This window comes from Rhea americana, unplaced genomic scaffold (genome assembly GCF_003343005.1).
Source record: "Rhea americana isolate MKP2758 unplaced genomic scaffold, rheAme1 scaffold_103, whole genome shotgun sequence".
Lineage (NCBI taxonomy): Eukaryota > Metazoa > Chordata > Aves > Rheiformes > Rheidae > Rhea > Rhea americana.
The window spans coordinates 3238501-3264749 of record NW_028185073.1 but is presented as its reverse complement, the minus strand read 5'-3'; the positions used below and the strand labels follow the sequence as shown (position 1 = coordinate 3264749).

Sequence of the window (26249 nt, the reverse complement as noted above, 5' to 3'; positions counted from 1 at the left end):
GCCTGAGAATTATATTTATGTTGTATGTGATTTGCTTTGCGCTGTTGTTGCTGTGCTATATGTGTAGCAAAGGTTAAATTGATCACTGTATGATTTCATTCTCAGCTGCAGTATTCTGTTGCTACAAAACAATTTAATATTTCCTCACAGGCACTAACACAGAATTCCACTGTGAACCTCAAAGGGCTGGTAGTCTTATGCTTAGTTTGAAATGCCGTTTTAAGAAATAAAGTCTTCAAAGTTGGCTGTTGCAGTTTGACAAAATGCACACTAATTTTATGATGATATATAAAAAAAGAATTTAACTAGTACCTAATGTTACGATCACAAAAATGAAATCTGATCATTTTTTCCGGTTTTCTTTTATCTTACCCTTTTCTCCACTTTCTTATATCTGTTTACATTTCTGCAATGTTTTATCTTCCAGCATCTCAAATCTCTTTTCTTTTGGCTTTGTATTTCTGTCACTATTTAGCTTTCTAATGAAAAATCATTCTCTCTCTATCTTTCTGCTTTTGTCTCAAATGTATGAGAAAGAAATCAAGGTGTTGCATGTTTACCTGTACCTGTGGGTTAAGATGGATGGGTATCTCTGCTCTCTTGCAGTATTTTTAGTTCTTACTACTAACCTGGGAAAGGGATCTTGACTCAAAGATGAGAATTTTTTTGTGCGTATCTCGTACTATGAAAAGTAGTATTTTCAGGGATTGCATTTGCTAAGAGGGACATTTCTATAGCTACTGATTACTGCATCTGCCATCTGTGTGGTGGCAAGCAACAGGGCTCCTTATATGGCTTTGCATAGTCTTGCCAATAGAAGGACAGATAAGGAACTTCCCTTCAATGTATCTGATTTGGGGATGTTCCTTTTTGTTCTTTTTGGAACCCTGTACTTTCTTAACCCTGGCTGGTAGGAGAAGAGTTTACTCTTAAATTTAAGTTTTTCAAGCTTAAAGCACTTCAGGAGCCCTTGCTGGAGAATTCTGTGAAGTGTGTGTGGGAACACCTGCCATCTGAGACAGTAGTAATCTGAAAAAGGAACTGTTTTTTTAAACGTAGCTCCTAGCAATTTTTTTCCACAGCTAGCGTGAACATAGATGGTGGAAATCTTTGCAATCACATCATTAAACTCAACTGCATTATTAGAGTTTGCATGATACCAATTAAATATCTCTAAGAGTCTGGAAAATATCGACTGTAACAAAAAACTTGTGAAATTACTATTCATTACAGAAGCTTTATGACTGTTTTCAGTACAGATTTTAGTAGTGGTAAAAAGGTACAGCATTTACATTGATTAATTGTCTGAAACCAAGGAGCCTAGCTTTGAAAAACCTAGGTTTGATATTTTTCAGGACAGTCATGGAAGGTAAGCAGAAAATAGAGAGTAGGACATTTTAGAACTTCTGTTCTAGTGCAGAATGAGATGTTGTGACAAAGCAGTGATGCCACCTAGTGGTACTGGGAGTAACAGTCTGAGAAGAAGGTTGGGCCCTTGGGTCCTAGTATTTTTGAGGTTCCTCACTTAGAAAAGAAAAGCAAAAGAAACCTTGTGAAATTACAAGTACAGCATTGATGTCCACCCCTTCAGTGAAAGTGTAGCCACTTAATGGTAGCAATAGCTTTTTGTCTCTGTTGTGTTTGTGACGTTTATGTTTTAGGGCATGGAGTATCTGGGCACAAAAAGGTATGTTCACCGGGATTTAGCAACCAGGAATATCTTAGTGGAGAATGAGAACAGAGTTAAAATTGGAGATTTTGGTTTGACGAAAGTCTTGCCACAGGACAAAGAATATTACAAAGTGAAAGAGCCTGGAGAAAGCCCTATATTTTGGTAAGTCGTCTTCAGTATACGAAAGCATGGCTTATTTTCATTTTTGCAGTTTCAGCCAATAGTTTTGTTTGTTATGGAATTCCTAAGTGCAAACTCAAAGTCGGTTACTCAGCACTGTATAAGTCACATGCACAATGTTTGACTTTACAAAACAATATATAAATGTGGATCTTTCAAATTACTTTCACACACAGCAAAACCCCTAGAAATTACCTAAATAGCTATTTAAAAGAAATAGCATGCCACAGGAAAGACACTCAGAGACAAGAGAAACTTTATAGGGCCTGTTCTCTAAGACTCTTTCAGGCCCTTAATAACTGGTTATTCTTGTCTGCTAGCTGCTATGTTGGTTAGATCCTCTGCTGACCAGCTGGATTTAAATCTCACAGCACTTCATCCCTGCTAATTATAGACTAGGCAGAGCATTCAGGTGTCTGAATGTTTATGAAATGGAAATCAGTAGACTGCATTCAGAACATAGAGTGTATACCTTTATACTATGTGTTCATACTTAAGACCTAGGAAAGTACCTTAGGAATGTTCCTTATGAAATCCTCTAATTCCCTCTGTCTTGATTTTAAAAAAATGCAATTCTTTACATATTATTTTAGGCAATGTAGCTGCCTTAGGCCCTCTAAAACGTGATATTTACAAGATAGAATGAAATAAATTAAAATGGAATCACAATGGATGTTTTGGGCAGTAGTAAAACTTAAGGCCAGAAGTACATGGGACACAATTCAAGGCTTAGTGAAGGTGATGGAGGAATCTTTGCTGACTAGAATGTCCCTTTCCAGGCCTTATCACATCAGTCTTGTTTACTTACATTACAGAGAGGAAGAATATCTACAGCTCTGTTAAAACACTTGGATATAGTTACCATTAACTTTTTATAGAAGTTGATTTGTGTTTTCAATCTCATTTAACTAATATTAAAAGTATAGTTGCTAGCAAAGATGAAGGAAATAAGCATGTGTTAATGCTTATGAACAGAGAAAATTTATTCATGATAAAATTTCTATCTTCATAAAAGAAATGTGTTCAAAACAACAACAATAAAAAAAGATACCAGTCATCACAGAATAATATTCCTTTTATTGTATGTTGCAGGTATGCTCCAGAATCTCTGACAGAGAGCAAATTTTCTGTGGCCTCGGATGTGTGGAGTTTTGGTGTGGTTCTGTATGAACTCTTCACTTATATTGAAAAGAGTAAAAGCCCACCAGCAGTACGTACATAAATCAATCATTCTCAATCTCATTTCTGAATTTTTCAAAAGATGCAGATTGTACCTGTCCCTAAATAAGTAGATATTTACTGGATAGGTAGATACCTCCTTTTCTGGAGAGGTCTTTGTGTTTGTGAGGCAGTGTTCAATTAGAAAATGCAACATGCTGAAAAGCATTAGCATCAAGCCATAAGAAGCATGAGATCTGGAATATTATCCAATAGCCTATGAAGATCCTATTCAGCCTCAAACTTTCTGAAACAAATTTGAAAATCTCATTTTTAAATCTTAATCAATCTTAATTATTGAAATTCAGGAAAGAAAGTAGGTTTTTGTAGATGGTTAACAGATGTCTTTTAAAGAGAATTTTACACAGGTCAGAGAAAGAGACAGCTACATGTGCAGATTCACAATTCTCATTACAGCTAATACATAGCATTTCTCAACAAGTGTAACAGAGGACAGTTGAGCCTTACACAGTTACTGGCGCTGTTTTCACCCTTTGCCAGTGTCTCAGCTCTGCATTGATCACCTTGACCTTTTAATATTTTGATACAACTGTGAAGAGATAAAGGAGGTGCTCTAAAAACAAGAGCAGCTCTGCCTGCACAATAACATACGCATTGCAAACATCTGGAGTTTTTCTTCCAGAATTATGAAGTGAGAAATAGCAGAGTTAATCTTGGGTTCAGATGGTATATGCTTTAAATAAATCAGTTTTACCTGAGTTCAGTACTTCATCAACTAGGTTTTCATGTTGGTATGTGTCAGGAAAAGTCTTATTTTGTCAATAAACAAAGGCAGTCCATTTAGCTGGCTTCTTTATAATAGTTAATCATTTCTGTGACTTTGGCTATTTACACATTCGGCCAACAATTATTTTAAATTTTTGCACCATTCATCATTATAAAAATTTACGTAGCATTGGAGGGAAAATAAATCCCTTTATGTTATTTTTAGAAATCCTTTTCAGKTGATACTTCCTTATCACTTTTCATCTCTGGCAATCCAAGTCAAACTTGTATCTGTTTTCTATGTTATCATGATTTTGAACAGAAAGATTTATCTCAGCCTCGCTTAGATGGATCACTAGTTTTAATTATGCTACCCTTTCTGGCCTGAAATTGCACATTTAATAAAATCCTCTTTATGTTCTTATTTTTACATCAGTATGACATTGCTTGTTTTTGGTTTGACTAAGATTTTTTCAAATCACCAAGACTTTTTTAATATTTCATAGAGCTCTTTAGAATTAGCTGTCAAGTTTCTACTTTTAAAAATAATTAACCATTGGATATTGTTTAACATTTTTAGAGGGTTTTAAGTTTTCACTTTAAATTGCAAATGTATCATCCTGTTTTCTTAAATTAAAAAAGGTATGGAAGGTAGGTAATTGTTGATATATTGTCTAGACTTGTCACTGTTATTCAGAACTTTGTCATTGTTGTCTGTTGTTTGATTTATAGAATTTTAAAGGTTTTATTTATTCTTATAAAGAATTCTTACTTAGTGATAATTTTGCAGCTCTTTCATTTAAAAGTTATGTATCATAGTTGACTTTCTATTTCAGGAGTTCATGCGCATGATTGGCAACGATAAACAAGGGCAGATGATCGTATTTCATTTGATTGAGCTTTTGAAGAACAATGGACGACTGCCAAGGCCAGACGGATGCCCTGATGAGGTGAGGTGCTATAGTAATACGTTACCAAAGTCTGAAAGGTCAGAGTGAATAGATGGTAAATGCAAAATCTATTCAAATCCTACAGGGATTGCTGCACTATTTATACAGCCTAAATAGTTGTGCTGTTTTATCAGACCTGTGATGAGTATAATCGTATGTATTTTCTGAATATTCAGATTGCATTCCCTCAGGACCCAAAAATACAGTCTTTCTAAATATATGAAGCGGGGTTATTGTGATCTGTTGCTATATGTGTGCACTCAGATTTCATTTCAAAAATACATATTTATTAGGCAATGAGGGGATTAGCATACAGAATTTACTCCATGGAAGTTTTATATAAAGATTCTTGTTTAAAACTGCAAAATGTGCATTATTTTAAAATCTGTAACATCTAACAGTACAACCTTAGTATTTACTTAACTTTTAGAATTAAACATGATAGACATTAAATAACCTTTTATCCTAGTCAGTTATTTTCCTACACTTCGTCCTCCCCATAATACCTATGTTTTTCATGTATATATATATATTTTTTTATCGGCAAGCATTCTTAGCAAGGAGTTACCTACAGGCCATGGGATTCCCATTCATGTTAAGTTAAGTCTATGCATCAGTCTTTGCATGTTCAGATCCTCTGGATTTATATACATGCTTTTCATGGATACTGAATTGTGTATATATATGTAAAACCATCCTTAAAACACACAAATTAACCCAACGTTCTTCTATTTTGCAAATATTCTAGGTGTTTTTAAAAATCCTTACTTACTTCTTCTAAGTCTTGTAATATCCTACGCTTGATGTTGCGGTGCCCCTCAGCTTGAGTCAAGCTGTTAGGGTTGAATAAGAGAACTAGCAGGGAAGGAAAGCAAGTATAATCAATGCATTTTCATGTGTATAACTTACAGTTGAGATCTCTTGCTGCATCTCTTTAAAAATCAGGTACACTCAAAAATAACTCAAGTGATCTTTGCAAAACTGGACACAGGAGAGATCAGGCTTAGGTGGTCTAGCAAAGAGGAGGAGGAGTGTTACTGGGAAGGTGGGAAAGGGAAGTTACTGTGAAAGAAATAGGCTATAGGGAATCAAGGGAGCTCTCTGGAGTAACTTTTCCTTGTATTTTAAGTTCTTTTTTTGAATGGCAGAGGTTTGGCTTTTCGTAGATTACCTGAATATCCTAATAAGAAAGTACAGAATATTTTTTTTTTTTAACTGAAACTATATCCAAGCCAGTGATGGTTTTGATGTCTGACACTACTCTAGACATCAGTGCAAGGTGGAAATGTTTTTCTTTTGTCAGAAACTGCACTCTTCCCTTTTGATCACACATCTTAACTCTTCCAGATATCTGTAGCTTACAGGCTGCTTTAGACTCAGGTCAGCATAGGAATTTTAGATTTACTGAAAATAAAGAACTGAAAGCTGTGTTTGACTTGGGAGCTTTGCATATTTTTAAGCAACATTTGAAAAGTCATTGAAAGTATGAGACAGTAGTAAAAGTCTGTGTTAGATTAGTGAGAAAATTAGTGGTAAAGAGGTTGGCAAGCTGTTTTGTGATCAGATATTGTGCACAGATTTGGGGAAAGGGTCCTACATGCTTACTGTAATGGAAATTCTTGCAAAAATCATATAAATTACATTTATTAGAAGTGAGTTTAGTTTGTGCAGTTACATTTGTGGCTTATTTTTAGTATTTAAGACTTGGGAATTTAATGTAAGAATGTATAGAAATCTGTGTGAAAACAACTGTTGGAGAAGCTTAGTTTAGAATTACTGTCTTTGTAAATCTGAATCTTTGTTCAGACTTTTAATCATTAGTCATTTTAAACATTTTTGAGCTTTCCAAAAAGTGATACCAAGAATCTAAAAATTTAGCAAAATCCTTAAAGAGCTAAGAGCTTCCAAATTAGTTCTGTCAATTTCTATTCTAAGACAGCTGCTCCTTTTATAATAAAGGAGTATGCAGAGCAGAACTAACTATGCTCACTTCTTTCTATTGTTGAGATCAGGCAAATAAATTGCAGGATTTTAGGACCACAATAAGCATAATCTTGCACCACCGTTGTTTGGAACCATAAAATTAATTTGGATGTTCTTTGGGCCAATTCCAAGTAACTGTTAACTATTTGCAGCATTGAATTATTTGATAATTTTGTTCTTTTTTCTGCAGATTTATGCTATCATGAAAGAATGCTGGAACAATAATGTTACGCAGCGCCCCACCTTTAGGGATCTTGCTCAGCGAGTGGATCACATAAGGGACAACATGGGTGGATGAGAAAACTGTGCCTCATTCAGAGAATATGTTGGAATGCAAAACAAAATGTATTTGATCTGCTGTGTATAGTTGACAAATGTACACACATGCGTCTGTCTCTGCTGAAAGTAAAATCTGGGTGGCAAATATCCTATCTGAATCTGCAAACTGAGGAATTTTGCTGGTTTTCTTTATCAGGATATATTTGTTACTATGAGAAAATGTTGTTGAAATTCTCAATAGGGAGAAAAATTATTTTTCTAAATAAAATAATATATTATATGGTCAGTCAGCAACACCATTATTTGCCTTACTCGGCAATGCAAAAAAAGGGTGGCTAACAAATAGGGTGAGATTTTTTTTGAGATGAAAAGACAGTGCATTTTCTTGTTGAAATGGAGATGCACTGAACATATTTCTAGTCACACTGAACGTATAGTGACTTGGCACCCTGTTTTGTGTGTTGCATAAGGGCTTGTGTTTGTTAATAGTTTTATAACTTTTGTTGATGCAGAAATGCTTCTCTGTATAACAAAGTGAAAGTGATTGTGTAACTTGGCAATTTTTAATATGCCTGCCTGAATCAGTTATTGGCCAGCAATATATGCAAAAGATAATAGGCTCAGTGTTGTACTGTAAGGATTTTGAGGGAAAGGGAGCAAACTGTTGTTAATTTGGAGAGTCAGAAAACCTCTTTATCCATGTGAAAACTTTAATTTAAAATGATGTTTAAAATGAAAAAGCAAAAACGTTGTCCACTTTTTTTACTCTTCTGTTCTCATCTTGTCTAAATACTAGGGGTTCCCTTTACGTATTTGAAGAAACAGAGATAACAAGTAGCATTGAAGCCACTTTCCCCAAGGCAGTATCTTCAGTTTATCTCTGAACATGAAAAGGCTAAACATACTGCTGACCCTTCTAAATGCTGCTCTTTTATTCTTCCCATGTTTGTAATTTTATGCAGTGGTAAATGTGTCTATAAATCAGAAACATTTTTATGCAGAATTAAAAATACAGAAAATGCCTTTTATTTCCCAGTTAACTGCTAAGATGATCGCCTTATACCTTCCTTCAGCAACCTGAACAGACTGCTCGTGGCCAGTTACAACCATGCCAAAGCTATTTTTTCATAAACTGGCCCAAGGTTGTCTCCTGTTTCTGTGGTAAAACTCAAGAGTAAGATTATTTGGAAAGAAGAAATATAAAATGCAATTGCTCTGCACTCAGCTAAGGGCAAGGACATTATCCCAGATACTGAGAACTTGAAGGAGGTCAGAGCTATGTAAATAGATAACTTACAGGATGTAATTCAGCCTTTTGAAAAAAGTATAGCAAGAATTCATGAGGAAGACAATCTTTGGTTTTGCTTACAAGCATAAAACGTGAGAAATAGTCACTCATCTCAGAGCACTATACCAAAGTTTATAGTGCTTTTTTTAGTTCAAATCATCAGATTTTTACCTGTTCTTAAAATGTGATTACTTGCAAAGTGCAGTGCTTGTCCTTCTTGAGTTTTTGCTGAGGAAGGGGCTACACACCTTGAAAAAATTGTTTTGATGACATCGACATTTGTATTTAACCTTTTTTTTAATTCACAGCAGTGAGTCTGTGACACAGAGCAGTTAATCACAATCTTAAGGAGGCCCCATGGTGAAATAATTACACTCATCTCAAGTTTAATTACCTCAATTTAAAAAAATTTCATATCCAGCAAAACGTAGTGCCAGTATAGCAGTGTTTTGTACCACTATGATGTTTCTCTCCCACAGTTACTCATACAAAACTATGATTTAAAATATGGGAGATTGCCAAGTAGGGAGGGCAGCATCAGCTCCCTTTCTGGCTGTTGCATTCAGTAAAACTTTTATTGGTTTTCTTGTCACCAAACACTTGCACAGGTAATATTTAAAAGTAGTTTCATGATCAGTTTTTAAGCTGCAAAGAACTTTAAAGTGCTTTGTTCAATTTAACATCTGTTTTATCTATTTCTATACATTGTTTTGAAGATGATTTAAGATTCTGTGCAAGAAACATTTTTGCATTTGTAGTCTCAACTGTGTGTATGTATTTTTTGTAACAAAATAAAATATAGCTTTAAAGCATTAAACAGCATTTTAGCTGGGATAACATATGCAGGAACTGTGTAAATTTTGCAGTGTATGACACTCAGTAGCAAACTGGTTTCCGATATATAGTAGACTCAAACGTAATTTATGTAAAAATCTCAGGGAAGTTTATGTAATGCAATGAAGAGATCTTCCAGTCTGCTGTTTTTTTCAAGTGAATAAAAAGTCTTTTGCTTCTTCTACTACAGTATGACTGATTCTATGATCTATTTGATTGCATAATTATGATTTTGAACTCGAAATGATTTTTAAGCATTTTATGGGGGTTTTTTCCTTTAATATTTCATAATTTCAGAAAAAGCCATAACTTTACACCACAGTGTTATTTTGTGCTGTTGGTCAGGGATATATAGCCTATTTAACAAGTCTGTGTGTACAAAGGACTTTATCATTCAGGTTGAGTATTCCCAGCTGGGTGAATAGGACCAAGTGGTGCTCAGGACTCAGGGGATGTGTGACACTCTACAGTGTAAACATTTAAGTCCTAGAGCGAACAGAATCACAGATTTCTCACATACACTGAGATATGCACTGTATGATGCTAAATTTTTTACGTTATACAATCTGTGGATTAAGAATCAATTACTTCCTTTAAAAACTTTCTTAAATTGGCATTCTGTTTTTCATATTTTAGTGTAATTGATATGCTAACCAAAATGTCATGATTTGTTGTGGAAAAAGTACTATTTTATGTGTGCATGACTGCTGCTATGGTGTAGAATAAAATATTTTAAATGAAAGACTTTCTGTAAGTGGACAGTCTACCTTAAAGAATCTCTACAAAAACATATTGTCAAGTATTATAATAGTTTGTTGTCTATCAGTGTGAATATGCTAAGCTTCAAAATTCATTTAAAAAATGTATTACACAACCTTGCAACAGTCATGTAATAAGCAGAGAAGGAATGAATTTTCAGGAAGCTGTTACCTTTCCAGAAAGAAAGGAATAATCAAAACCCCAAATTCTTGTCAAGCTGCAGTATTGATCAAAAGCTTCCATAGCTGAAATAAAGAATGTTGAATGTCCTGAGGAATATAACTGTACCAAGATATTTAAATATTACTTAAAAGATTTCTTTGGAAAATAAAGTTTCTTCTAACTGTTGCATTTTAGTTGAGGAACTTTAACCATTTTGAAATGTATGGTAAGAGATCTTACTTCTTTAGGTAAGAGATGTTACTTCTTTAGAGAACGTGAATAATATTAACTCTTATACAAAGAAAGCAAGCTGTTCAGAAATGTATGGTCATATACAGGTGAAGGATAGAGTTCTGAGACGAAGAGCAGAAACGAAGCAAGACTGATGGAAAAAGGCAGATGTTAAACACTGAAGAAGCTTTCAGAAATGAGAAGTGCATAGTCATATATGGAAAAGACAGTAATGTCCACTGAAAAAGTAATACCATGACAAAAATTTGCTAAATGCTTATGAACTGTATATTCTCTGCCTTAATCTAGAATATTCAGAGACCTAATATGACTGAAAAATCCAAGGATTATTATACTAAAAGAAATTGCTTAAGGTATTATGCAAGGTCTCAGAGAACTGACCAGTGACAGACAGCACTGGTAAAAAGGTGTTTGGAAAAAAAGTATCTAAAAATGATTTTGAATAAAAAGTTTACAATATATTAAGTGCAGATCCAATTAGGAAAAAAGAAAATACTGATTGTAGCTGTCTGCAAATGCTTCAACACCTGGCTTATGAACAGAACAAGAAGGGGATACATTTTAGAAAACTGCATATGAAGACGTGAAACTTAACTGTGCATCTATTTTCAGTTTGGATAGTGAAAATAAAATACTTTAATGAATGACACAACCAGCCAGGATTTTTTAATACATATACATGTATTTTTATGTACAATACATATAATACATAGTTAGTTTCTGATGTTTTAAATAGCCACCGAAGAAAGCTGCTCTGTTTAGTGGGGTCTCTCAGAATACCCATGTGTAGTGTTTCTGTTTTGGAAGGAACCTGTGTGTACTTGAGGAAAGGCTGTATACTGGACACTACCTAAAAATAAGTCTGACTTTAAATATCTAGTTTTCATTAAGCTAGTTATTACACTATGAAGAAGTACTTTGTTTTTCAGTATTTCCAAAGAAAGAAGTCTGTAAGAGAGGAACCACTATCAAATTGCCTGTGATTTGTTGTAAGAATGGTGTTATTTAGAACAACTAACAAAGTTAAACTTCTATGAAACCACTTTTTCATTTGTATTACTTTGTGATCTTGACTTGCTTAGGTATATGAAAGGTATCTTGAACAAAGTCATGCTGCTGTTGAACAGTTAAGTTTTTAGAAGTGCCATTAAAATTAAGGAAACTATGAGAACAAATGCAAACATAGAATCATTGAACCAGTAAGGTTGGAAGGGACCTCTGGAGATCATCTAGTCCAACCTCTCTGCTCAGCAGGGTCACCTACAGCATGTTAGACAGGGTTGAATCCAGGCAGGCCTTGAAGCTCTCCAGAGAAGGAGACTCCACAACCTCTCTGGGCAACCCGTGCCAGTGCTCCGTCGCTCTCACAGGGAAGAAATTCCCCCTCACGGTCAGGCGGAACTGCCTGTGCTTCAATTTCTGCCCATTGCCTCTTGTCCTGTCACACGGGCACCACTGAAAAGAGTTTGTCCCCGTCCCCTTGACACCCTCCCTTCAGGTACTTGTACACATTGATCAGATCCCCCCTCAGGCTTCTCTTCCCCAGGCTGAACAGGCCCAGCTCTCGCAGCCGTTCCTCACAGGGCAGGTGCTCCAGCCCTCTGATCATCCTCGTAGCTGGACTCTCTCCAGTAGCTCCATGTCTGTCTTGTACTGGGGAGCTTAGAACTGGACGCAGTGATCGAGATGAGGGGCAGGATCACCTCCCTTGACCTGCTGGCAACCCTCTTCCTAATGCACCCCAGGAGACCATTGGCCTTCCTGGCCACAAGGGCACATTGCTGGCTCAGGGTCAACTTGTCATCCACCAGCACTACCAGGTCCTTCTCTGCAGAGCTGCTCTCCAGCAGGTCAGTCCCCAGTCTGTACTGGTGCCTAGGGTTATTTCTCCCTAGGTGCAGGACTCTGCACTTGCCCTTGTTGAACCTCAGGAGGTTCCTCTCCGTCCAGCTCTCCAGCCCGTCCAGCTCTCTCTGAATGGCAGCACAGCCCTCAGGTGTCTCAGCCACTCCTCCCAGCTTGGGATCATCAGCAAATGTGCTGAGGCACTCATATTCATATATATGTACAAAATATTCATATATATGTACAAATATGCAAATATATACTTAAGCTACTATATGACAATGGAAGTAAAAAATTGATATAATTCAATTGCTTTTTCCCACACATATGAGACATCTTTTTCTCTCAGCAGATTTCCTGAAGTAGTTACTTCTTTCATGAGTGGAAAGTGCTATTCCACTKAAGTTTAAATGTTACTGTAGGTAGTGTTCCTCCCAACACCTTCTGACATCATTAGGGATCTTTAACTGTACTAGTGAACAAATTTCTGGGATAATTAGTAGGTATGAAGAGGAAAATACAGTATAGGAGATACAACAATCTTATGAGGGGCATTTTCTCTCCATGTTATATAGTAGGTGGCAATATGGCTTCAATTCTGGTAACTAGTTGTAGTGACTTTCATGAACTCTGAATTAAATTTCAATCTGCAAGTCAAAGTGAAATATTCTTCACAGAGAGTAATAAGGAGAGAAATCAGAATGTCTAGTATCTGCAAATGTTTCTTCACAATATTATGTCATACGGTTCAGCAAAGCATTTTAAAAAAATAGAAGCCAAATGCTACAGTTATAATGTGAATAGTATAAAGTAATTGAGGCAGCAGCTGCTAACTCAGAAGTTCATCCAAAATAGAATATTGACATAGCTGAGTCTCTGCCCTAAAAGGCAGACAAGTGCTCACCAACACCAATTACTAGGAGAAAGTGTAGAAATAATAAATATTAAAATTATAGCTAATATTAATAGGAGCATTAATAGAATGCAGAAGATAAAAATGCTCGAAGTGCTAGGTGGCTTTATTTTGGGCAATAAAAAGATATCCAGGGATGCAAAGGATTTTAAAAGTTTTAGCTAAATAAGAAAACATAGACATTCTGTAAGAATTTAATTTTTATGCAACATTCAGCAAAAAATGCAAAGAATGAGAAAGACTAAATAGCATTAAATTATTACTACTTTAGACTACTGCAAGACGGCAATAGCCAGTCTGTTGGGTATCTATTTTTCAGGGGGTTAAATTTTATTTTCTGAACGGAGCTGTCCTGTAACAATTCCAGTTCATCGAAGAACATTCTTCTTGTGTGTAAAATAGACAATTCTGCATTTTAAGCATCTTGTTAATATTTTTTTTCACTACAGTGGTGTAACAATGGGAAATTTGTAATGATTTCTAAAACCAAACTTAGTGCTTTTTTACTAAAAAAAAAATAGTTTCTGCAACAAAGATCACTACTGGAAGTATGATTACTTGAACCATTATTTTAGGATACATTTTTTTAACATTTGTGTTCTGCCCAAATCTTGTCTGAGACACGTAAATCTCTGACTGACTGATTGAAGTGACCTCTCTCTCCTCAGAACTACCTGTTTCTGTACAGGAAGGCTAGCTCAGTAAAATTCTTCAGCCACTGCACCTTGCTTCCATTTGTTACATTTATGCAGAGGTTGTGGCCTGGCACGTTTGAAATTGTGGATAGTACTGTCTCCTAATCTGGAGTTAAGCTAATTATCAGATTAAGGGTTTTGATTTGAAAAGGTAAGAATGCATGCATGCATTGAGGTCATATTATTTTCCAGAATATCTCAGATGAAATGTGTAACAGACTGTGTAGCACTTGAGTAGAAAGCTTGGTGATACAGGGCCAGTTGTGCAAGTCGTACAGCTTGTTCTTCMATCCCACAGAGGGCAGCAGTTCTGCTTCAGCAAAAGTACACAGAATTGTACAGAGCATGTATTTTTGGTGCTTGTCTTTTTGACTTCATCACGGCTTTTCTGATAGCCTCTCTGTATATGCCTGAGTCCATTGTGGGCTCACTTGCCCCTCAACTAATCTTTGAAATGTAAATCCTCACTTAGGTTGATCCAGTTCCAGTGGTCTTGGAGTCTTTCACAGCAAAATACTCAAATATTTCTTATTATTTTTTTCCACAGAAATAAAGGCAACTTTTTTTTGAAGCATTCTCACCTTCCACAGAGTTATTTCAGCCCTCATGCTCTGGAAAGGGATGAGAACAGGCCAAGCTAAGTGGTAGCGGTGAGAACTGAGTAACATCTGGTCATGCAAGGTGGAGCCATGCCGTGGGCTGGACAGTGTGCTGCTTCCAGCTCACAGAGAGAGAGGTAGCTGTGCTTCATGAATGGTACACAAGGTTGTGAGGCATATGTATCCTTTGCTGAGCAAAATCAGGTGTTGGTATACCTTTTTGTTCTTTCTTCTTCTTTTTATAGTATGTGCATGCATTAGTGCCTTGCCCAACCTTGTCTAACAGGGTTTTGGATTCTATGACCACAGAACATGGTTTGAAGACCAACAACTGGTGGGGAGAGAKGGGATTCACCTCACCAAGCGGGGCACATCTGCCTTTGCCAACAGGTTGGCCAGCCTAGTAAAGAGGGCTTTAAACTAGGTAGGAGGGGGGAGGGGGAGTGTCATGCAGACAGGGTAGACACCAAAACACAAGTTGGGTTGGGAGGGCCTCCAACGGGTGCATGCGGCTGGGGATGTGCATTTGGGACATGGCTATGGGTGACCCCCATACACCCTTCCTGGGAAACCTGCAGCCATGACCACCTCTTTGAAATGCCTGTACACCAATGCACGAGCATGGAGGAGGGTCCAAACAGGAGGAGCTGGAGAGCTGTGTGCGGTCGCAGGGCCATGATCTCATTGCGATCACAGAGACATGGTGGGATAGCTCACATGACTGCAATGCTGCCATGGATGGCTATGTGCTTTTTAGGAGACACAGGCCAGGAGGTGGTGGAGTTGCTCTTTATGTGGGAGAGCAGCTGGAATGCATCGAGCTCTGCCTAGGTGGGGAGGAGGAGGAGGCAGTCGAGAGCTTATGGGTAAAGATCGCAGGGCAGGCTAGCACGGGGGACACTGTTGTGGGTGTCTACTACAGGCCACCTGACCAGGAAGAGGAAGTTGATGAGGCCTTCTATAGACAGGTGGAAGTAGCCTCACGATCACAGGCCCTGGTGGTCATGGGGGACTTCAGCCACCATGACATCTGCTGGAAGGACAACACAGCAAGGCACAAACAGTCCAGGAGGCTCCTGCAGTGCATTGATGATAACTTCTTGTCACAAATGGTGGAGGAGCCTACGAGGAAGGGTGTCCTGCTGGACCTTGTCCTTACCAACAGAGAGGRACTGGTYAGAGATGTGAAGGTTGGGGGCAGCCTTGGCTGCAGTGACCACGAGATGGTGGAGTTCAGGATCTGGCAGGAAAGAAGTTAAGCAACAAGCAGGCCTGCAACCCTGGACTTCAGGAGAGCGGACTTTGGGCTCTTCAGAGACTACTTGGTGGAGTCTCACAGGTTAAGGCCCTAGAAGAAAGGGAGGTCCAGGAGAGCTGGCTAATGTTCAAACATCACTTCCTCCAAGCTCAAGAGCAGTGCATCCCTATGAGCAAAAAATGTAGCAAAAGGGACAGGAGACCTGCATGGGTGAGCAAGGAGCTCCTGGCCAAATTCAGAGAGAAGAAGAAASTACACAGAATGTGGAAGAGGGGACAGGCTACTTGGGAGAATTACAGGAATGTAGTCAGAGTATGTAGAGATGCTGTGAGGAAGGCTAAGGCCCAGCTGGAATTGAGTCTGGCAAGGGATGTCAAGGACAACAGGAAGGGCTTCTTCAAATACATCAGCAGCAAGAGGAGGACTGGGGAAAATGTGGGCCTGCTACTKAATGGGGCGGGGGCCCTGGTGACRAGGGATACGGAGAAGGCAGAATTACTGAATGCCYYCTYYGCTGCAGTCTTCMCTGCTAAGGGCAGCCCTCAGGAATCCTGTAGCCTGGACGTGAGGGAGAAAGACTGGAGAAGGGAAGACTTTCCTTTGGTTGAGGAGAAAAGGATTAGAGACCTTCTGGGCAGGCTAGGCATCTACAAATCTTCTAACATTTAAACTRTATTTTAGACTAATAGACACATAGATTGAAACAAGCAATTGCAGTCAAGTCCTTTACCATACAACCTTCATCTGCTTCCTAAGAAAGTACCCTGAATGAATTCTTCTCTGATATTTATGAAGAATTTATAATTATGACATCACGGAAAACATGCTTTTTTCTGGTTCCTTTCCAGGCCTCTCTTCCTTGTCATATTCTGGTTATTCTTGATAGATGTTTGCTCAACATACTTTCAGAATAATCCCRTGGTGAGGATCCCATAACCTCTGCAAGAAGTTTGTTCTGCTGCTTACTTTCTTTATTCTTAAAAAAAAAAATCTTCCATGATTCTAAGATATATTCCTATAATCTAAACTAATGAGTGATGGCTCTTGGTGCTATACCGGTTATGAAAAATGTATATTTCTTTTATCTTTACTGCTATCTTTACATACTGAAAACTTTTAGTAGGTCCCTCTCAGTCTTCTCCTCTCTGTCTTAAACAACTACCACTTCTTCAGTCTTTCTCATAAGCTACATTTTCTATACTTTTGATTATTTCTGTTCCTGTACAGTCCACACTGTCTCCTTCTTGAACTGCTGTGTCACAAAGTGGACACAGTACTACTGGCCTTCCTTGTGCAAGACAGGAGAATTATTTCACATAAATTACAGTTAGTATTCTTGTTTGTATGCCCCAGTGTGCTTGTCTTTACAACGACACGGTACTCTTACCTCATCTCAGCTTGCAATCATCATCTGTAATGGCAGATCCTTCACTATAACCAAACATCCCCTGTTTTTATGCTGTTGATATTATTCCTAAATGCAGCAAGTAATTTCTCTAGTTTTTCACAGTCATTCTGTGCTTGCTGAGCTCATATCTTCAGCAGCACCAGAAGCACAGCAAACACTTTTTTGTCTCATAACCTGGAGAAGGCAATTCAAGAGGCAAAGGTGCGCCTCTTGCTGGGGACTGCTCGGATRGCCTACCTTCATGGACTTGTCTGCACTGGCAGCAGATTGATCTATGACTGGGTCTAAGGGCTCGTCAACCAAAGCAAAAACGATCTGGTGTATTAGCACCTTGTCTGAGGCCTGCATGAGGGACAGTGACAGATATTTCATGAGCATCTGCCAATCTTCAAAGCAATACAGTTATGTGGAATGGAGGTAGATGATTGATAGACCATCACTCAAAAAAATGCCACAAATTAGTTGGATTCTTCTAAGGAAGGCATGAGAGTGTACCTATACAGAAAGAAACATTATGTATTTAAAAGTCTTCCAACTCAACAGGGCAATCTAGAGAAACTAAAATGGCAACAATATGTTCTGCCTAATACTTGCCTAAATAATGTAAGAAAAGGCTAGGCCTTGGAGAATGACCTTGATAGACTCTGCAAAGGAAAAGGTTTGGTTTCAAAGGGATGGACATGAGTTATATGAACTTACAATGTCTTTCTGGACTTTCTTTTAAAGATAAAAATTTGTGAAAAGTGAAATGTCTAGATCATCATGCACTTAACTATGTTCCAGTGCTTTATGTAAGTATTCCTAGTACCCCCAAATTTGCTACCTTTTCCTGAAGAAACAGATGTATTAAGGTTCACATACCCTCACCAACTTTATTTCTCATTTTTATAATGTTAAGCAAATGAAAGGCCACTGAAAGAGTTAACCCTAAAAAAGTAGAAGGCGTCATACTGAAAATAGTCTTTTCTGATTTATGCTTTTGACTACTACAAAAAATAAGTAAAAGTGTGATATTTTGCAATTTTGATTGATTGCCTGTAACATCAGATAATTCTAATACAATTAATTCTGCAAGGAAGTATGTTGCTATTGATGAGGTAGCGTGTGTTAATAGCTGTCTGTTTCATGTAGTAGACGGCAGAACGCCTGTTTGATTCTCATCCAAGTTTCTGTATGTGAGAGAGTTGCTGTATCACTCAGCCAGCTTACCAATGATGTGCTCTTGAAAATTCATAGATACAGGTGTGGCTTTATACACTTAAAGGTTAAAAAGTGAAAATAGCTGTCACTGAAGAAGAAATTTAGCATTGCAAATTGAATACAGAAGAACTCCAGTACCAGAGAAATGTAGATGGGGAGGTTAAGGGGAGAAAAGAAGCTGATGCATATATTGGTGCTCTCTTGCTTTCCACTTTAGTGGTGCTGGCTCTCTGGAGTGTGTTACCAGAAGGGCACAGTGCTTGACATCAAGATCAGACCAGCGGGTGACACAAAGTGGCGCATGTAACAGTCAAGGAACTACTGGAGTAAAAATTCAAAGAGAGGAGCCAGCAGCTCCTGTGCTTGTAGCTGCTGCGCTCAGGGCTGTATGTTGTATGTATGTATACAGCTGCATGTTGAATCTCTGCAGTGAAAAGTTTGTTCAATGCAAAAGGCAACCTGTGGCACAACTGAGAAAAAGAGCCTATTGCCAGTGGGAATGAAGCTACTTGCTGATGCTGGTGAGTGACTGTGGACCAGCAGCTGGATAAAAATGTATCCAGGCTCTGTTTTGCTTGGTAGGGAAGGAGTCTGCATTTTCTCTTGCATCTCTGCTGCTTGCTGAGGAGGTAAGACTAGTTTCAGAAAGTCATCCAGAATTAGTCTGGGTCTGCTTCCAACTTTGCCAGCATCCAGAAATATGAGCTTTTTCTTCCCTGTCTATCTAATGAGGAAAACAAACAGGATGATAATATACACCTACTCCAGCAACACAGGAGCACTAGCATTTTCTGTTTGATTTACATCAAAAAATTCGTAAAATAAGAAACTGATGAAATAGGACCAGAAGTAAGTGTGAGCTGTGTCTTCTAGGTTTCTAGGATTTGTGAGATTTACATGTACTTCCTGTTTCAGAAATGGCAGCAGAAATAATGTCGATACCAGTAAAGACGCTTGTCATGTCACTTYAATTCTTTGAATACAAGAGATGAGCTGGAAACTAAATTTTCCCTCCTTTTAGCTAATGCAAATCAGTTTTTGTCRTAACAGCCAAAATGAAACTGACAAATGTCATATAATTTGGCTAGGGGCTATTGTCCGGGAATTGAGTGACAGGCATAACGCTCCCCACCCCCACCCCCGGTACAGACATGCAATGAATCTTCAAGAAAAATCACAATCCGATCTCGACAGAGACTCAATCATCTTCTAAACTGGGAATTGGGAATTCATTGGTATGAAATACTGCTGTCCTGAAAATCCCCATTCAACCATGACCCAAACTCCAAATTTCACATTAGTACCACTAAGGACCACTAAACCCTATTTCTGTGTATTGTCAAACTTCCACCTTATTATCGTCTGAGGTACTTGACTTTAGTTGTATGACAAACTACCCTTCCTTGTATTGCTTACTAATTTAGATGAAGAATTCTGACAGGCTTTAACAAAGGCACTGCTGGGAATGAAGCAGGAAGAGCTATTGTCTATATTGCTGTGGCAATTTTACTTGTGGGGCCACCTGCTCCTAGAGTCCATAAATTCATCCACTTTATTAAAATTTTGGAATTAGAACATAAAATCTCTATAAATAGGTTCTAAATAAGGCAAGAAGAACAAGGAAACCGCAGAATGGTTGAGGTTGGAAGGGACCTCTGGAGATCATCTAGTCCAACCTTCCTGCTCAAACAGGGTCACCTAGTGCACCTTGCACAGGATCAAGTCTAAGCAGGTTTTGGGTATCTCCAGAGGAGACTCCACAATTTCTCTGGGCAACCTGTTCCAGTGCTCTATCACTCACTCACRCAGGAAAGACATTTTTCCTCATGTTCAGATGGAACTTCTTGTGTTTCAGTTTGTGCCCGTTGCCTCTTGTCCTGTCGCTGGGCATCACTTTAAAGACTAAATGGAAAATTTCAGGCTGAGGTGGGCATTGGGTTTTGAACCAGGTAGGACAGCAGTAGAAAAGCAGGCCACCATTATGAAAAGGTCACCAAATAAGTCTTTTCCTTCAGGTGATAATGAAGATGTACCTATCTTAAATGACCTAAATCAACAACCAGAAGCAGCTTCTCAGAAAAATACAGGAAAAACAAGAATTGCCATTTGAAAGGAAATCATCAGGTATCCTAGATCCAACTATTCTAGAAGAAAGAGAGATACAGTTGATGACGTAGGTGGTAAACACTGCAAGCTGGGCTGCTCAGAGAGTGACCCACTTAAATTATATGCAAAAAGTTGATCCTACTACTTTATCTCTGCATTTTTCCATGTTATCCGCAATGTTACATGACAAATTAAATAGGAGGAGAAAATAAACATTATCTCACTTTTCCTCTAAGCTAGTACTAGATATTACTGCTTTTCTTTGGGAGAAAAAATCTACAAAAATAACTGGCAGTGATTTTTGGTTTCAAGTCACAACAGTTACTCTATAGTTTTAGTGAATCATTATAACTCATTCCAATGCCCCATCTTTAAATCCTTACTGTAAGTTTCCAGGAACATTTTGTAGCACCTCAAGGAGAAATATAATGTTCAGTACAATTATAAAGCAAATAGTTCAGAACTGTCTTTTCCCTTCTATGAGAAATAATAGCCTTGAATGAGCTGAAGTTCATTTCCAGTTGGAAAAAATATAAATAATAAAATATAAAATATATTATAAACCTTAGTGGTATCCAGTGATGGATGCCTATAAATTTATTTGTTGGCTCAACTCACGAAACTCATGAAGTACTATTTCACATACTCTAGGCTTTCCCTGTTTTCTCCCCACACACAAACATACTTTCTTATGTTGTTGTCTGTTCTTGCTATTAACAGCCTCCCCTCACCAAAAAAAAAAAAAAAAAAAAAAAAACCCACATAAAAAAAAAAAAAAAAAAAAAAAAAAAAAAAAAGAGAGAGACTAGGAATGCAGGAATAATTCAAAATAAACTCAGATGCATCAACCTTTCCCCGTCTGAGATTTCTACAGTCCCACTTCTACTGTATTGCTTTACTAAAATGCACTTGCTTCCACTACGTAACTGAGAATCAGGCACCTCATTTTATGTGATAGATTTGCTTCTGGTCTTCCAAAAGCATGTTTAGACACTAAGTGAGGTAATCAGAATCAGATTGTATCCTGTCACAGGACTAGACCCATGGCAATTGAGTGATACGTAATTGTCACTTCTGATTATACTGTAGGGAAACCACCAAAAAACATGATCTGCCATCAAAGAAAGCTCCAGAGCGTTGGAGGACTCCATTTGCTTTAAAATAAAACCTGTGGATACCCTAATGAATATTTCAATACTGTAAATATTTCAAAATCTACAAATATTTCAACACTGTAAAATAGAGAATTAATTTCACTTTAATTCAACTTATTTGATATTTGTCATGGTTGACCAAAGCCTTTAAAGAGTAGGACTATTAAGCAGCCACATGAAACCACAAATTACACCCTTTCTCCAGGTTACACATACTGATGTATCTTGACYCATATGTGAGATAAAGACTGATGTTTCTATTTATAATTTTGTCTCAGCATGAAACAGTTCATCCCGAACACTAATTTCCTCCTACGTTATTTAGAGTTTTAACACCAGGTTATGTCTAACTTTGAAAGTTAAACTCTTGGTTGTTCTGTCCAAGATTTAGGCTCACAAGCTTAGGGTTCGAACTATATCTTTGTTTCACAAAAGGAGGAAAGCCTGCTCACTATTATATGCTGTGTACCTGGACAGATCAGTGGTAGAGGAGTAAACAAGCTGAACAAGCAGCATACATACTGCTCCCCTTTCCCAATATTTCAATCTAAAAGTTTATCAGAAAATTTTCTAGTGAAAAGGAACAAAGCACACTGACTAATTTTCAATTGCATCAAGCAGGGCACTTTCTCTAGCTTATTTTGGTAGCTCTTCTTAGAGATTCCATGTAGCATTTAGTTTCTATCATAGTAAAGAGTCTGAACTTCCAAAGCCCTTGAGCCTGGGTGCGGGGGTGGGTGAAGCAGTATTTCCTGTCAAGTTCTTCTTACATTCTTATAGGAAATCTTGACATAGCCAAAAACCAGTGCTTTCTGTGTCATTGAGTAGCTGGATTTTCTAATCTAAGGTTTAGGAAGTAAATGGCTACAGAACCTTAACTATGCAGTTGCAAGGAAAACTGCAGGAGAATTTAGAGTATTTTTTTCTTTCAGCCTGAGTAGAAAAAGTAAGGCATCTCATTTCTTGCTAAACATCGTTACCATATCACCAAAATTTAAATATAAAGACTAAAGAGATGGTCCTTTTCAGTCCTGTACAAAGCTGGAAGGAAACAACGTTCATTGTGAATGCCTATTCCTCCTAGCCTCTACTGAATAAAGTTTATATGTTTTAAAGAAAGATAGATGTCTATATGCCAGAACCATAATAATATCTGAGGAAGAGTGATAAAGGAATGCAATAACCTCATTAAGCACTAGTTTAATCAAAGAGCACTTTTCAAAAGACAATTTGAAGAACAAAGCATCACCAGCCAAGGGTACTGATCAGGTAGTCTAAGTTATGAAGTTTACTACTCAGTCAAATGAAACATGCTCTGCTGTTTAGGAATGGTTTAATGAATATGTAGTTAGTGATACAAAACTAAAGCTATGGTACTAATTACCACAAGCACCACCAAGGTCAGAATAAAAAGCTTCAAGTCATCATCAGCATAGTTAGAAATACAACTTGTTACAGCTGGGAAGAACAGTCAGTGGAAAGCAAAAAAGTCTAAAAGCTACAAAAGTTGAAACAACAATTTACAAATACAGCAATTAGCAATTTAGAAACATATCTTAAGTAGCATAGGTCAGCACAACATAGAAACATGTCTGCAGAATAACAGTCATCTGAAACACTGAAYAGCCGATCTAGGCAGTGGGGGGGGGGGGAAGGTGGGAGGGAGTAAGGTAAATCAGGAATATTTGAAGTGTTAGCACTCCACCTGCTAATCATTTAGGGCCTTCCGTGAGTAGGAAGAAATATTTAGGCTACTGTGTGGCAGTAAAGTTCTGAAAAAGATGATACAGCATAAACCAACTCCACAATTGTAAGGAAAGGGGAAAAAATAGTATTCAAAATAATCAACAAGCTTAGTCAGTTTTCTCAGAAGTTTCAGTCAGCAGAACACTCTTTTTGTATACCTCTGTACCAATACTTTAAGCTCAAGAACGTCACGTGATGTTCTTTCTGATGATAGAGAAAGAACAATTCTAAAATATTTGGTATTATTACTTTTTAATGGATATGATATTAATTTGTACTATAAGTTTACAGATCAGACAATAAAAGGAACTGTAAAGGTTTAGTAAAAAATATAGATCAAAAGTTACTGCAACAAAATCATTACAGTTACATTTGTGGATTTTTTTTCTTTTTTTAAAAAAAAAAAAAGAAAAAAAAAAGAAAACCTGCACCATTTACTGGTGTTTACAGACAAAATAAAATACAGTGAGCTTTCTTCCTCCATAGAATATTCAGACAAGTAACACTGCTACTAACACTGATTCCATGCATCTAAAATAAGCACAGGGAGAATTTTAAACTCTGCATATAGTACTAATCTCAGCTTTTGTACAGCCCCATTTGCAACACATTCCTGCCAAACCCAGAGATTCCCGTTTTCTTCTGGGATACTTGGCCCAGGGGAAATTATTTGATCCCACAGGGTTTGCAATTCCTGTTCCTCCTCTGTCCTGAACAGCTTCTTCTATCTGGTGAACAAGTTCCTTGAAGTCATCTGCCACAGGTGCATATTCATTATAGTCATTTAAATTATACAAGTCTTTCAGTGTCTCCCATCCAAGCAGAGGGCCATTTCTCTGCAGCTGCTCCAGTTCAGAACCTGAAAATGGCTGTAACTTTAGGTTTCCCAGCAGTTTGTTACTTGTTGTTTCAATGAAATCTGTTTAAAGAGAAGATCTTTTTTAAAAAAGTTAAAATATTATTACAAGAAACATCAAAAGAAGCACATAGCTCTAAAAGCAGAAAAAACACATTCAGCTAGCAGTAACCAAATCATTTTTATTGAAGAGAACAGCCATTATTGAAGAGTCTCTATTCCATAATTTAGAGTTTACTTGTAGGGGAATCTGTTCTAAAACCTTTGCTGCTTAATAAGGAAGGGCAGGTCCTGTTAGACATAGTAAGTACCCTGCTAGAACTGTGACTGAGGTATAGGCATCTTATTACAACCACAATGTTGCTGGTTTAGATGCATCAATACATAACATTCACTGCTCTATTACAACAGAATTTTGCTGTAAAGACACTAGAGACCAAATTTTTGTCATGTGACTTATGAACTAGATTAGACCACTCCTCTCCCAGTCATACAAACTAGCATCATTTGAAGAACAAACTCGGGGTGGGGGGAAGGACTGAACACTGGACTAAARCAAGAGTTTTTATATAAGCTGCTTCTTACATATTGTGTTTTTCTAAAGCTATTTTCAGCAGATGCTTTCCACTCATTTCTCTTTATTCTTTCATTCTCCTACAAAAAGGGAGGCATAGCATACGTCTAGAGAATTGATTTGTAAGGCCTCACTGACCTTAGTGTTGTCAAAAACCTAGCTGTATTCTCATACACATCACACCATTTCTCTCGTTTTTGCTACTGTAAAAGTAGTTTCAGCTAGCAACAAGCATTGCTTGTTTCAGCTAGCATGCGGCAAGGCAGTTTCTTCAATTCTTAAGTCAAAAAACTATAAAATAACTGTCTTGTGGTCTTATGTCTTTTTTTTCAGGTAGCTGAAAAAGCTGAAAGAACATGTGTACTTGATCCAGTGAACATTATGTTTGCTTAAGTACATTCAATTAATAGGTATACACTACCTTTTAAACAGAAACAGAATAACTGCCCAAATGCATACAAAAACCACTACTATTTATTAGTCTCTTGGGGAAGAAAAGACTTCTCRTTAGCTAGCATGTAGCACAGTGGGGTGTCTTCTCCATGACTGGGGTTCTTACAAGCTGCTGTTAATAAAAACATGCTGGAAAGAACACAATCTGATACCAGGTGTATCATTTATTATGATTCAAAAGTTAACTTCCCCAGAATAGTGCTGCATTGATTGCTTGAGGTCAAATCTTATTTCTTCAATTTTTTCAGTACCTTAAGTAATCAAAAGCACTAAACGCTCCTTTCTCACATATTTTAGTGATAACTTCAAAGTTCTCCTAATTAAAAATGTTATTTTCACTAGTCAAAGAAGCTCATCATTTAAAATTACTTTGGTAAACTACTGTGGTTTGTAACTACTCTCAGTTCACAAAATACCTGCTCAGGCTTTCTTAACGTGTTTGAGTTAGGACACACAACACTAAAATTCCCTGAAAAAAGATTTTACCCATTAACTGTTTCATAGAAGATGAAAAAAACAGTTCTTGAAGCATGTGCTGCTGTTTCAAAAGCGAACAGAAGCACCGAAGCAGAGACTCCCACTCACCCTCCCCTTTGCTAACTCTGCTTTTGCACAGAGCAGTGCAGAAGCAAACTCAACCGCGCACCTAAGACCCAGGCGGCAGAGCCTAGGACAGTGAGCAGAGCCGCTCCAGAGCTCCGCACGAAGAGGGAAAACTCACGCAGGCCTTCCCAGACGAGAGAGGTACTGAGATTTAGGAAGGGAAGGCAGAAGGCACTCCCTGCCACTTCCGAGAGCGTATCACAGGTCTGCAGACAGTTAGGCAGAACAAAGCATGCTTCCCCCCAACCCTTTCTTTTTTTGAAACCTGTTATTTTTTGTTACCCGCACCACCCCCACCAGGCCCCACTCACTCACCGGCCGCGGGCGGCGGCTCCACAGCCAGCAGGGAGAGCCGCTTCCAGCGGGACCCGCCGCAGGTGAAGATGACGGCGCGGATGAACTCCCGGCCGCAGAGCTTCACCACGTACCCTTCCCCTTCGCCCCCGCCGAGCACGGCGGCGGCGGCGCTGCGGGCGCGGAACCGCCCCGGCTGCGCCGCGCACAGCAGCGCGGCGGCGGCACAGAGGAGCCGCAGC

At 38.1% G+C, this 26249-nt stretch overlaps 2 protein-coding genes across 2 annotated transcripts in view; one reads left to right on the top strand and one right to left on the bottom strand.

The window, feature by feature from the left end:
• The window catches only part of JAK2 (Janus kinase 2), a 39460-nt gene extending 29588 nt beyond the window's left edge, over positions 1-9872 (top strand). The window contains exons 20-23 of the mRNA XM_085307331.1: positions 1662-1834; positions 2945-3062; positions 4633-4746; positions 6920-9872. Coding sequence (XP_085163457.1) covers positions 1662-1834; positions 2945-3062; positions 4633-4746; positions 6920-7027 — 513 coding nt within the window. The 3' untranslated portion in view covers positions 7028-9872. The remainder of the gene's footprint in view (positions 1-1661; positions 1835-2944; positions 3063-4632; positions 4747-6919) is intronic.
• Positions 9873-23638: 13766 nt separating this feature from the next.
• Positions 23639-26248, bottom strand: LOC146601390 (relaxin-3-like; the record flags this gene model as incomplete). The annotated part of the gene is made up of 2 exons (XM_085307317.1): positions 23639-24146; positions 26029-26248. Coding segments are annotated over 2 exons (585 nt in total), but the record flags the coding sequence as incomplete, so codon positions are not given.
• Position 26249: the final 1 nt, after the last annotated feature.